This window comes from Dipodomys merriami, unplaced genomic scaffold, assembly GCF_024711535.1.
Source record: "Dipodomys merriami isolate MVZ:Mamm:240054 unplaced genomic scaffold, mDipMer1.0.p SCAF_30, whole genome shotgun sequence".
Taxonomy (NCBI): domain Eukaryota; kingdom Metazoa; phylum Chordata; class Mammalia; order Rodentia; family Heteromyidae; genus Dipodomys; species Dipodomys merriami.
This window is the reverse complement of record NW_027204493.1, coordinates 806,502-818,642: the sequence shown is the minus strand read 5'-3', so window position 1 is coordinate 818,642 and position 12,141 is coordinate 806,502. Positions and strand designations below refer to the sequence as shown.

The 12,141-nt window shown below is 45.0% G+C and overlaps 1 protein-coding gene across 2 annotated transcripts in view; it reads left to right on the top strand.

Annotated features, from left to right (window-relative positions):
* Positions 1-104: 104 nt before the first annotated feature.
* Positions 105-12,141, top strand: part of Drosha (drosha ribonuclease III) — a 129,922-nt gene continuing 117,885 nt past the window's right edge. Inside the window, exons 1-5 of one of the 2 annotated variants that reach the window (XM_070040962.1) lie at positions 105-230; positions 1,037-1,270; positions 2,854-2,919; positions 5,514-6,383; positions 11,992-12,084. In XM_070040962.1, coding sequence (XP_069897063.1) covers positions 2,900-2,919; positions 5,514-6,383; positions 11,992-12,084 — 983 coding nt within the window. In that variant the 5' untranslated portion in view covers positions 105-230; positions 1,037-1,270; positions 2,854-2,899. The remainder of the gene's footprint in view (positions 231-1,036; positions 1,271-2,853; positions 2,920-5,513; positions 6,384-11,991; positions 12,085-12,141) is intronic. The other variant, XM_070040961.1, reaches the window with a different exon arrangement.

Here is a 12,141-nt window from a genome sequence, read left to right as displayed (position 1 = left end):
TCGGCGAACGATTGGTCTAAATGTCCATCGCTCTCGTCGACACACCAATCATCGTGCACTAGGCGCTGCGGGAGCTCAAGAGGTTTTTTTCCCCCTCCCTGGGCCCAGCTTTCTCAGGTTTGCTTCATAATTCCCTCGGTTTCCTGTTCCGGAGGCGCGGGCGGCGCCACTGTCTTGGCGGTCGCGATCGCAGCCGGGCTTCGCTCCGATGGTGACCGCGCGGCTCTTTGGTAGGTAAACGGGGCACTTGGCAGGTATTGGCCGGGTTGAGTGTGTCCCGGTGTCCGGATTTCAGCAGGGCTGGAGCTCTGGGCGCAGGGCTGGGGCGTCCGGGAGTTGGGATCCTGCAGCTCCTTGTTCAGATCTACAGCGGAGGGCAAACGAGAGACCCCCGGGCCCGGATCCCGCGGAGAAGTAGCCGTGGAAAACGATGCTTTCCATTCATTTGTGGGGCGCATGCGGTGACCCAGCCCTGGGGTCACCAGGGGCCTGGAAAGGAGCGGGACCGGGAGCTCAGCGCTTGCCTCGTGGGGGCCACAGGCTGGCGGGAGATGTAAACTCGAAGTCACGGATCATCTGGCGAAGGTGGCGGGGATGCTGAGCCACCCGGGAGGAAGGGGCTCTCGGTAAAAACACAGTCACACTTTGCAACGCAGTTTCTTCTTTTTTGCTTTCAAAATATCAACCTAGGAGTGGGTAGGGACAGAAATCATTTACTTTGCCAGTAGCCTGTGTGCTATCCCTTGACTTTTGGATTACAGATTGTATCTACAACACAGATGTAGATTGCCTCCACATCTGACTCTGACTGTGAATATCATGATCAGGCTTTCTAAAAGAACCATCCAGGACGGTCTGCTAGCGAGTGTTCAATTATTACACATTATCAAAGAATCTTAATTACCCTAACTGCTGTTCACCCCTAGCTTCAGACTGCTGAAGCTCTTTGTGTTCCCTTAGGCCCTGAACACACAAACCTCTTTCCTTGTGTTTGCTACAATACTTTTATATTGTTTTATTTTTTTACTTCTTGCAGTGTTGGGGATATTGTGCTTAAGAAAAGTCCGTGTGTGAAGTTTTGAGCTACTTGAGTTCTGCAGGCTGTGTTGCATCGATGAGACAATACAATTTATTGACTACCTACTCGGCCAGAGACTGTGAAGGACACAGAAATAATTGCAAACCAACCCATGTTATCAAGGAAGTAATGAACTAGTTAGTGGAGGAGCTAGACTTGTGCACCCATGACCGTCAGAGGAGTCAGTGTCTGGTGAGTACTGGGAAAAAAGTAGGTAACAGCTAAGCAGGGGATTACTTCCCAAAGGGAATCTGGAAGGGCTCTGTAGAGGAGGTGGCATTTGAGAGACTTGGGAACAGAGGAGAAGTTGAATGTTACTGAAGTTGCTGTGCTATTTGGGAAAACCTGAGGAGAGGCTTTGTAAGAGATGTATTGGAAAATAAGCCCGGAAGGACCTGTTGGCCTTAGAAATTATAAGTGGCTTTGATTCTTTTGGCAGCTAGTAAACTTGTGGACCCTACATTTAATCCTAATAGTGCAGAAATGACTAATAATCTATTAATCACATTATTTGGCATCTACTATTTACTAAACTTATAATTGTTAAAGCTCAGTAATCTGAAATTATTTTGTGACTCATTTGAAAATCTACCTTAGACTATTCATAGATTTTGAGTTAAAAAGATTTTAGAAAGATATTTCTATATTGTCTTTTTTCACTTAGTGAGCTTTTTTTTGGGTCCAGTAGTGGGGCCTGAACTCTGGGCCTACGCGCTGTCCCTCAGCTCTTCAGCTCAAGGCTAGCACTCTACCACTTCAGCCACAGCGCCACTTCCAGCTTTTTTCTTTTTGCTTATGTGGTGCTGAGGAATTGAACCCAGGGCCTTATGCATGCAAGGCAAGCGCTCTACCACTGAGCCACCTTCCCAGCCCCATGAGCTTTTTTTTTGTATAGTATTTTGCTAAAAGTTCAAGTATTTGGAAAGTCACATTTACCAAACTCTTCTATGGGAAGATAAAAGTAAACTGTTGTATTGATAAAACTATATAGTTATATTTGAATTTGAATGCTAATGTTACTGTTTTTGGTGTTGCTCCTGGGGCTTCAACTCAGATCCTGGATGCTGTCCCTGAGCTTTTATATTCAAGGCTAGTGCTCTATCCTTGAGCCACAACTCCACTTTTGGCTTTTTGATAGGAATCTCATGGATTTTCCTGCCTGGGCTGATTTTGAATTGTAATCTTTAGCTTTCAGCCTCCTGAGTAGCTACGTTTACGGGTGTGAGCTACAGTGCCGGCTTCACTGTGGTTTTATGTTTGATTTCTTATTTGATATACATAGGGAATTGAATTCAGGGCGTTGTGTTTGCCCTTTGAGTCTTTTTGCTTTTTAGGTTATTTATTTTTTCAGATAGGGTCTACCTTTGCCCAAGCTGGCCTTGAACCAGTATCCTCCCACTTGCACCTAGTAGCTGGGATTTAGAACATGGTACTGTTGTTTGTGGCCCATGCCTATTGTAATTTACAATGAATGAGGAGAGGAAAGAAGAGGGGTCAGAGGAAATGATTTTCCTCCTAATCTTTTAGTAACTGAAGCATGGATTATGACTGTATTTCAGTCTTTTTAGCAACTTATCGTTTTGAATTAGTGATACAAGTAGTAATGACATGTAGAAATTTATTTGGAAACTTGGATATATTCCTCTATGCTCTTAATTTTGTTCACGGACAAGTACATTGGGGAATTTAAAATCACTACTAAGATAAATGCACAAGTGTTTTCTAGCACTTATAGCTTGGAAAATATGTTTATAAATATTCTTTCTGTCTTGTAGAACTTATGTTGTCTGTGGAAGATGTGACATATGCAGACAGTATATCATGATGCAAAGCAGTACATGGTGAGTGGTGTGAGAGGACTGGCAATTGCTTGGGACAGAGCAGGGGGCCAAAGCAGGTGTTAGGCTATAGTGAGCAGGAAGGATTTAGCTACATGGTAAGAGTGGTAAGCATAGTCATTCTTTCAGTAGTGGTATGATACAAAGGAAGTTCATGTACAGGGTAGACAGGGAACTAGACAGGGTTCTATACAGACCAGAACAAAAAACATGTCAGACTAGCTCTGCACTAGTGACATATGTCTGTAAGCCTAGCTACTCAGAAGGTTGAGATCTGAGAAACATGGTTGGAGGCCAGCCCTGGGCAAAAGCCCCAGAAACTCTTATCTCTACTTAACTAGGAAAAAGCTGGAAATGGAGGTGTGGCTCAAGTGATCGAATGCTAGCCTTGAGCTAAAGTAAAATGAGCTCAATGTCCTAAATTCAAGCCTCAACATCCCAGAACCCTGTACTGCTTAATTAGTCACAATTTCATTTTTTTAAAAATTAAATTAAATTTGTGAACATACTGTACAGAGGAGTTACAATTACATGGGCAGGATAATGCGTACATTTCTTACCAAGCATTGCAACCTCCTCCTTTGTTTACCCTTCACATCCCTACCCAGCCTTCCCCCCCCCAATCCCAATCCTTCTCCTCCCCCCCCCCCCCCCCCCCCCCCCCCCCGCACCGACATTGTAAAGCTCGTTTTGGACCTGACAACTTGTATTTCTCATTGTTGCAACAGGTCCACCTGTATCCTTAAACAACTGGTTTTTCCCCATCTCTTCCACAAGTTATACTGACATCAAATATAGTGAAAGCAGGGGTTATACTGTGGGGGAGGGACATACAAAGCAACAAAGAGATAATCTTATAAATGCGTTAGAAACACATGCATGAAAGAAAAAAACATTAAAACACAATTTCATTTGTTATAATTAATATTGGCACCAGGAATTAATCTCAGGGCCACTTGAGCTACATCTATAGTCTTTTTCCTTTTTTCTTTTTGCTGGTCCTGGGGCTTAAACTCAGGGCCTGGGTACTGTCCAGAGCCTCTTTGTGCTCAAGACTAGTACTCTACCACTTGAGCCACAGTGCCACTTTTGGTGTTTTCTGAGTGATTTATTGGAGACTTTCCTGCCTGGCCTAGCTTTGAACTGTGATCCTCAGATCACAGTTGTAGCTAGGATTGCAGGCATGAGCCACGGGCACCCAGCATCTGGAGTCTTTTAGTTTTTCCCCCTAGAATTTTGTGTTACCTTTGATCAGCTTGGAACTACTGACATGTGATACCATGCCTCACTTGTTCTTGAGATAATGTCTTGTTAACTTTTGCCCAGGCTGGCCTCTAACCACAAACTTTTGTCTCCACCTCCTGAGTAGCTGAGATTATAATTATGTGCCCTGCCCATCCTAGAATACATTTTTAATAAAAAATGATGGAGAATATGTTTTCAGATGATTTCCCTGGTTCATATCTTGAGGATCAATACATTGCTTCACTTATTGGGATAGGAACCACTGAGAAAGAAAGGAAATGTTGATTTAGAGGGGAAGACTGTTCATTCCTTTTCAGATATGCTAAGTTGTATTTGTGGAGGGATGAGATCCTGAGTTAAGGAGAGAGGTTGAATTGGCAGTTGGCATCCTGGATCTAATAGAGCTTCGAAGTTGATGAGCAGAGAGGTAACTGATACCTGGGTGGTCACTGAAGCAATGCAAGAGGTAGAGTCATTTTAGAAGAGGTTGAGCAGGTTTCCAGGCTGGATCCAAGAAGAATAATACAAGGTAGAAATCCCCTAGCACAATAGGAGCTGGCACAGAAGACTGCCAGGAGAAAGAGCTGGAGAGGAAGGAAGAACACAGAGGCGGTATCATCCACCAGGGAAGGGGTATTGGGACCAAAAGCTCCACAGATACCAAGTTAGCTGGCGGAAAATGACCATGGATTTCATGACGTTTGGGGATGGGACCCAGAGTGTGGCCGGCTAGGCTTAATCAAGACAAAGGAACTGGTGCAGTATGAAATTGGATGCAAATAGGCTTGGTGAATTGGCAGAACCAGCGAGAGAGCTCTACTGTGGCATTGGTGTTTCCGTTTGGTAGCGGGCAAGGTTCTTGTTGCCTGTGTCCGCCCGGGGATCAGGATGTCAGGAAGGTTGCCTAGAAAGAGTGTGTGGCAGTTAAGGGTGAACTGGCTGCTGGAATGCACCAGAGATGTCTCCGCCGAACCTGTGAAGGAATTCAGGTGTGCACCTGTCTGCCCACTCAAGTATTGGTAAACAGTTCACTTCGTTAGGTAATTCTAAGACGGAGCTGTCATCAGGAGTTTGGTGACTGTGGAGCGCAGAAGAGGAACGTAGGTTATTTAAAGAAAAAGCCGTTGAGATGCTGGGTGACTGAGACAGGGGAGTTTATTGGCCATAAAGAGTTTCAGATACTAGAAGGAAGCTAGTAAGGATGAGTGCCGCCTCACTAAGGGGGGTGGTGGGCATTTATCAATCCCTGTTTACTGGGGGTTCCCTCCCTCCCTCCCTTCCTCCTTTCTTCCTACCTTCCTACCCACCCCCTTTTTAAATTAACTTTTTCCTTCTTCCTTCCTCTCATGAAGTCACAGGATGTCGTTCCACCCGGGACGAGGCTGTCCCCGGGGCCGGGGACTTGGAGCCAGACCCTCGGCCCCGGCCTTCAGACCCCAGAACCTGAGGCTGCTTCACCCTCAGCAGCCGCCCGCGCAGTACCCCTACGAAGCTCCCAGCGCCCCCTCCGCCACCTTCTCCAACTCTCCAGCCCCCAACTTCCTGCCTCCGCGCCCGGACTTTGTGCCCTTCCCGCCCCCCGCGCCCCCGTCGGCGCAGGGCCCCCTCCCCCCGTGCCCCGTCAGGCCCCCCTTCCCGGGCCACCAGATGCGGCACCCCTTCCCCGTGCCGCCCTGCTTCCCGCCCGTGCCCCCGCCCGTGCCCTGTCCCAGTAACCCCCCGGCCCCCGGGGCCCCCCCGGGGCAGGGCACCTTCCCCTTCATGATGCCCCCGCCCTCCGTGCCCCACCCGCCGCCGCCGCCCGTCCTGCCGCAGCAGGTCGGTTACCAGTACCCCCCAGGGTACTCGCACCACAGCTTCCCCCCGCCCAGCTTCCACAGTTTCCAGAACAGCCCCGGCGCCTTCCCACCCAGCGCCTGCAGCGGCGGCGGCGGCGGCAGCAGCAGCAACAGCGGCAGCAGCAGCAGCCCCCACTTCAGGCACCTCCCTCCCTACCCGCTCCCCAAGGCTCCCAGCGAGCGCCGCTCCCCGGAGCGCCTCAAGCACTACGACGATCACCGGCCACGGGACCACAGCCACGGGCGCGGGGAGAGGCATCGGTCCCCGGAGCGCCGGGAGCGCGGCCGCAGCCCCGACCGGAGGAGACCCGACAGCCGCTACCGCTCCGAGTACGACCGAGGGCGCACGCCGCCGCCGCGGCACCGCAGCTACGAGCGGAGCAGGTGAGGGCGTGCGCGCGCGGAGCAGGTGAGGGCGCGCACCCGTGCGCGCGTGCGTGTGCGCGCGGGATCCACCGCGGGCCGTCCGGAGTGGCCGAGGCCCACGTCCTGCTGTAAGCCAGGCAGCCAGCTCGCACGGCTTCATTTGTAAAAGGACAGGGATGCGCTCGGATAGGGTGGTCAGGAAAACGACGGAATCCACCAGAATTCCTTTTTAAATAAAAACTCTGCTTAAACACGGTTGACATTTCCCCGGTGATCCATGGCATGAGTGATCTGGCCTTGGCTTTTGGTGTGATGGAAGACCTAGTTGTGCTCAGGTGAACGTCATCCTCTGGTTACAGAATCTGAGTTCTCTTGGAATTGGTGACCTGCATGTATTTTCTATCAATCAGGAATCAAAACAGTTCAGGTAGAACTTGCTTTGAGATCTCTCTCTTTCTTTCTTTCTTTTTTTCCTTCCTTCCTTCCTTCCTTCCTTCCTTCCTTCCTTCCTTTCTTTCTTTCTTTCTTTCTTTCTTTCTTTCTTTCTTTCTTTCTTTCTTTCTTTCTTTCTTTCTTTCTTTCTTTCTTTCTTTTGGATAAGGTGCCTTGAACATTGTTGCCGTCTGGCTTTATTTACAAAATGAAGTAAGATTAGTTACATGTTGTCCAGGTTACCTCTTGCAAAATAGCTTTTAGCCTATTTTGTTGCCACTGAATGTAGTCATCTTAGCAAAATTGTGTTTAAAAAATATCATTGTTGCTGGGTCCCAGTGGCTCAAACCTGTAAGCCTAGCTATTCAGGAGGCTGAGATTTGAGGACTGCAGTTGGAAGCCAGTCCAGGCAGGAAAGTCCATGAGACTCCACTTTACCACCAAAATGCTGGAAGTGGAGTCATGGCTCTACTAAAAGAGCACTAGCTTTGAGCAAAAAGAAAAAGAAAAAAAGCTCAGGGATTGGGCCTAGACAGAGTTCAAGCCCCAGGACCCAAAGGGAGGTGAAGGGTGGGGTGGGGGAAGGGAAAGAATCATTCTATTCTAGGTTTATGAGTTTTATGGGTTTTTGGTTTGCTTTTTGTTAGTACAAGACACAGTTCATACAGTCATTTTTTAAAAAACTATGTTGTTTTGGTCTTCTTTTTTGGTACTGGGGATGGAAACCAGGACCTTGTACTTGCTAGGCAAGCACTTTGTCACTGAGCTATATATCCCAGCTCTTAACTAATCATTCTTAAAACTGGGATTCCAGATGGACTTCTAGAAACTCTGAATTCACATGCAAAATTTTATGTTTACATATGTGTTTCTAGGAAAAATTTAAAGCAGATTTTTAAAGAAGTGAGTATGAGTTTGTTAGGTCAGAAAGCTAAGAACCATTGGTTTGCACTGAAAAGTAAAAGGACACAAAACGATTGTTTTGTGTTGAACTGGTGCCTTTACTGAGCTCTGTCCATGAAGATTAGAGGTATTCTGGTTGTCAAGTAGTAATGGCATTTTGCTTTCTTTCCCCTTGAGTGTGTTTATTGGCTTTTGTGTTTACCTTTATTCATTTTAGGGACTTTGGTGTTAAATGTAGTGAAGGTCCCCAAGCCAGCCATTTTACTTGGTGGGTTTGTAGAATGGGTTTACCTTCTGTTGTATATACACAACCTAAGGATAGGAATCCATTCCCAATTTGGTTTGCATGTTTTCCTTATGGCTGTATTGGTTTGATTCAGACCAAATATTTTGTCAGTAAATGACAGTAGTCATTCTCTGTTGTGAAGAGTGTTTGGTTTGCTCAGAAGGTTTGGTTTGCTCAGAAAGGCATGTTCAGAAAGGCATGTTGTGCCTTTCTGTCTCTGTGGCCTAATGGAAGGTGGAAGGGAACTTCCTGTAGAGGTGACTGATTTCTGGTAGGCTAGGCTGGCTGAGAGTCTGTAGCCTTATAAAAAAATCTATTTGTAGCCTGAACTGTTTCTAGACAGTTCTTAACTCTGTGATGAACCATTTGGCACATGTTACAGTTTATTTTACAGTTGTACAGTGAGAATCAATGTGAAAGAGTTTGTAAGTAGTTGCCTTCAAAAGCTAAAATGATTGCCATTAACTGTCGTTCGGACAGCATGATGCTGCAAAAGCTTTAGGTAGCATTTCTTTCCCCTCTCATTTAGAGCAGTCATCAGGGCTGTGCTTGCTATACATCCCAAATTCTTCCACTGAGACTTCAACTGTGAGTTCTGTGTTTATTTGAAGAAACTCACATGTGTCCATACACTGGGGAATGTCTCCTAGTAAATCAGGTGCTGTGAGAGATTACGTGTCATCCATCTCTCCTGAACGAGGCTTCTTACCTGTGAAGAACCTCTGTCCTCCTCAGCTGCTCTTTCACTAGAATGGAAGTGTTTTATAACATGCTGAGGGCATATTGTCCTGCAGCTGCCTTGTTGGTACAGCCACAGCCTTTGGAGTCCCCGTGGAGTGTCAGTCATCTGTGATATATATACAATGTTTCTGTCAAATTTGGGGCACATGAGGCCCTGCTATAACTTACACATACATTATAGCAACACTGAAACTCCTCACATTTGCACACATGCAGATTCTGTCTTGTCCTCTGTTGTTTCTATCCTTAGTGTCAATGAATCTGACCTTTTGCAAATTTTATTTTCCTTCTTCAACCATGGTTGAATATCAACTGCAAGAGTTTCACAAAAAGGCTTGTTAAGAAGTGGATGTGTGGGGCTGGGAAAGTAGCTCAGTGGTAGAGTGCTTGCCTTGCATGCATGAAGCCTTGGGTTCGATTCCTCAGCACCATATAAGCAGAAAAAGCCGGAAGTGGGCTGGGAAGGTGGCTCAGTGGTAGAGCGCTTGCCTTGCATGTCTGAGGCCCGGGGTTCAATTCCTCAGCACCACATAAGCAAAAAGAAAAATACCGGAAGTGGCGCTGTGGCTCAAGTGGTAGAGCGCTAGCCTTGAGCTGAAGGGCTGAGGGATAGCCCCCAGGCCCAGAGTTCAGGCCCCACTACCGAACCAAAAAAAAGAAAAAGCCGGAAGTGGCGCTGTGGATCAAGTGGTAGAGCGCTAGCCTTGAGCTGAAGAGTTGAGGGACAGTGCTCTGGCCCAGAGGTCAGGCCCCATGACCAACAAAAAAAAAAAAAAAAAAAGCGAAGTGGATGTGTATGTTTATGTATTGGATACCATGAGAGATCAAGATGACTCCAGGAGATGGGAAAGGAAATAGCTGTCGGTGTATACCCTGTGCATTCTGCTCTGCAGTGGCGAGGAAGCATGCTGTGGGCTTTCCCCAGCTGAATAGTACTACCTTATAGGAGTCCCCATGGATGACCTGTTAACAGTAAGCGCATAGAACTAACGTTCTGCGCTTAATGCTTGAAACGGACTCACAGTGTTACTAGTGTCCAAATTGGACTTTAAACTTCTGCCCATTAGAGGAACAATCATTAAAAGTATTCTTGCCAGGCAACAGTGGCTTACACAAGTAATTCTAGCTACTCAGGAGACTGAGATCTGAGGATTGCAGTTCAAAGCCAGCTAGGGCAGGAAAGTCTGTAAAACTCTGATCTCTAATTAGCACAAAAAATCTGCAAGTGGAGCTATGGTTCATGAAGTAGAGTGCAAGCCCTGAGCACAAAAAAAATCTCAGTGACACTGCCCTGGCCAAATTCTAGTCCCAATATTGACATTAAAAAAAATACATTTAAAAAAATAAAATCCTATTGGCTAGCTGTTAAAAAGCATCAAAACTTAAAATTATCCTCCATGTATTCTTTTTTTTGAAATATAGGCAGTTATCTTTTAGCAGCTATGTCATTATAAATTATGTTATAGTTTTGACACATGCTATCATCCACTTAAATCTCTAGAATAGAGATTACTACCTAAGTGGAAACTATTGTCTTAGAAACTCATCAGTCAGAGAATGTGGTCTCCAAGTTGTGTGTTTTATTTTGGACAGGTGGTGTGCACCAGAAAGTTATGTATTGTTAAAAGGAATCTTTCTTGAGAATGGGGGAATCTCCAAGTGAGAAATAATTTTGAGTCTTAATTTCTAAGCAATTACTGCAGTTTTGATTGCACCATATTAACATTTTTTCCATTTGGATGTAAGTTTGGGGATGCTTTTGAGTTCAGACATTTTATTGTCTTTCATTGATGGTATCTCATCTGATAATCTAATTCAAAGTGCTCCAAAATAGAAAGCTATTTGAGAGCTGTATGTCACGGTCAAAAATTTTTGGAATTCGAAATATTTCATATTTCAGATATTCAACTGGTAAGATTTGTGTAAATATGCCAAAATCCAGAAAACCCCCAAACCTCAAACATTTCTGGTTCTAGCATTTTAGCTAAGGGATGCTCAGCCTGTGGTCTGGATGGATGTATTTGTTGTAAATGGGGGGCGGGTTACTTCCTTAGTTTTGAACTTCTGATTCAGATTCATGAATTCAGACTTTTCCCTAGATCTTCACTGTACTTATTAAATAGACTCAGAAATTATTGTATTCCAGTTTTGCATTGGGTGGTTTAAAAAATTCCTCATTCAGAAAAAAAAATCCTCATTTTATATTTATGGTATGTAAACCCAGTGTCTACATTTATGGTATTTTCTTAAAAAATGATTATACTGTTTATGTTTACTTAAAAGAATGAAACTCAAAATAAAAAGTAAATAAAAAGTAAAAAAAAAGAAACAGCAGTCAGTTGACTGTGTTATGGCAGGTTATTAATCGTAGCTTAGAACTACACTGTGTAAGAGAAGGATTCAGTGCTCTTTATTTTGGTTAGTTGTGTAGGTTGAACTCAGGGCCTGCCCACTGTCCCTCAACTTTCGTGTTCAACACTAGTACTCTACCACTTTGAGCCACAGCTCCACTTTGGTTTCTTGGTGGTCAATTGGAGATCAGAGTCTCATGGACTTTCCTGCTTGAGCTGGTTTTAACCTTGCTCCTCAGATCTCAGCCTCCTGAGTAGCTAGGATTACAGACATGAGCCACTGGTGCCCATCCCCTTACTACTTTTTTTTTTTTTTTTTAAAATAGAACCTTATCCTAATCTTTACTATAAATGTTTTATTCTGTATTTATTTCATAGATGCATAGAAATCAATAGGAGAGCCCTTTAAATAAGCAAGAATTTGCTAATTACAAGAATATGATAAAAATTCCTTTATTACTTAGTTTAAAGCATAATTTCTTCAAAGAAAACATGAACAATTGTCAAGTGAACTTCTACAGAGAGCCTCCCTTTTTGTTGGTACTGGTCCTGGATCTTGAGTTTTATCCCTGAGCGTCTTTGTTCAAGGCTAGCACTCTACTGCTTGAGCTACCGCTCCATATCTGGTTTTCTTTGATGGTTCATAGTTATTGGAACTAGATCGCATGGCCTTTTCTGCCTGGGCTGGCTTTGAACTATGATCCTCAGATCTCAGCCTCCTGAGTAGCTAGGACTAGTACCCAGCTTCTTTCCTTTTTCTCTGATAAATTAAGGAAGCATAAAAGACCCCAGAATCAGTATTGCCTTAAAAATCCTTAGATATGGTCCATTTATTTAGAAAGTAAACTTAGTGAAGACATGGTATTTTTGAGTCTTTCTGTTGCTAACAGCTCTGTGTATTAATTTCTTTAAGAGAGCGGGAACGGGAGAGACACAGGCACCGGGACAACCGAAGATCACCATCTCTGGAAAGGTCCTACAAAAAAGAGTATAAGAGGTCTGGAAGGTAAGCAAGGACTTGACGCTGGAAGAAGCTGTAGGATTATCTCTTGAGATTCAGATT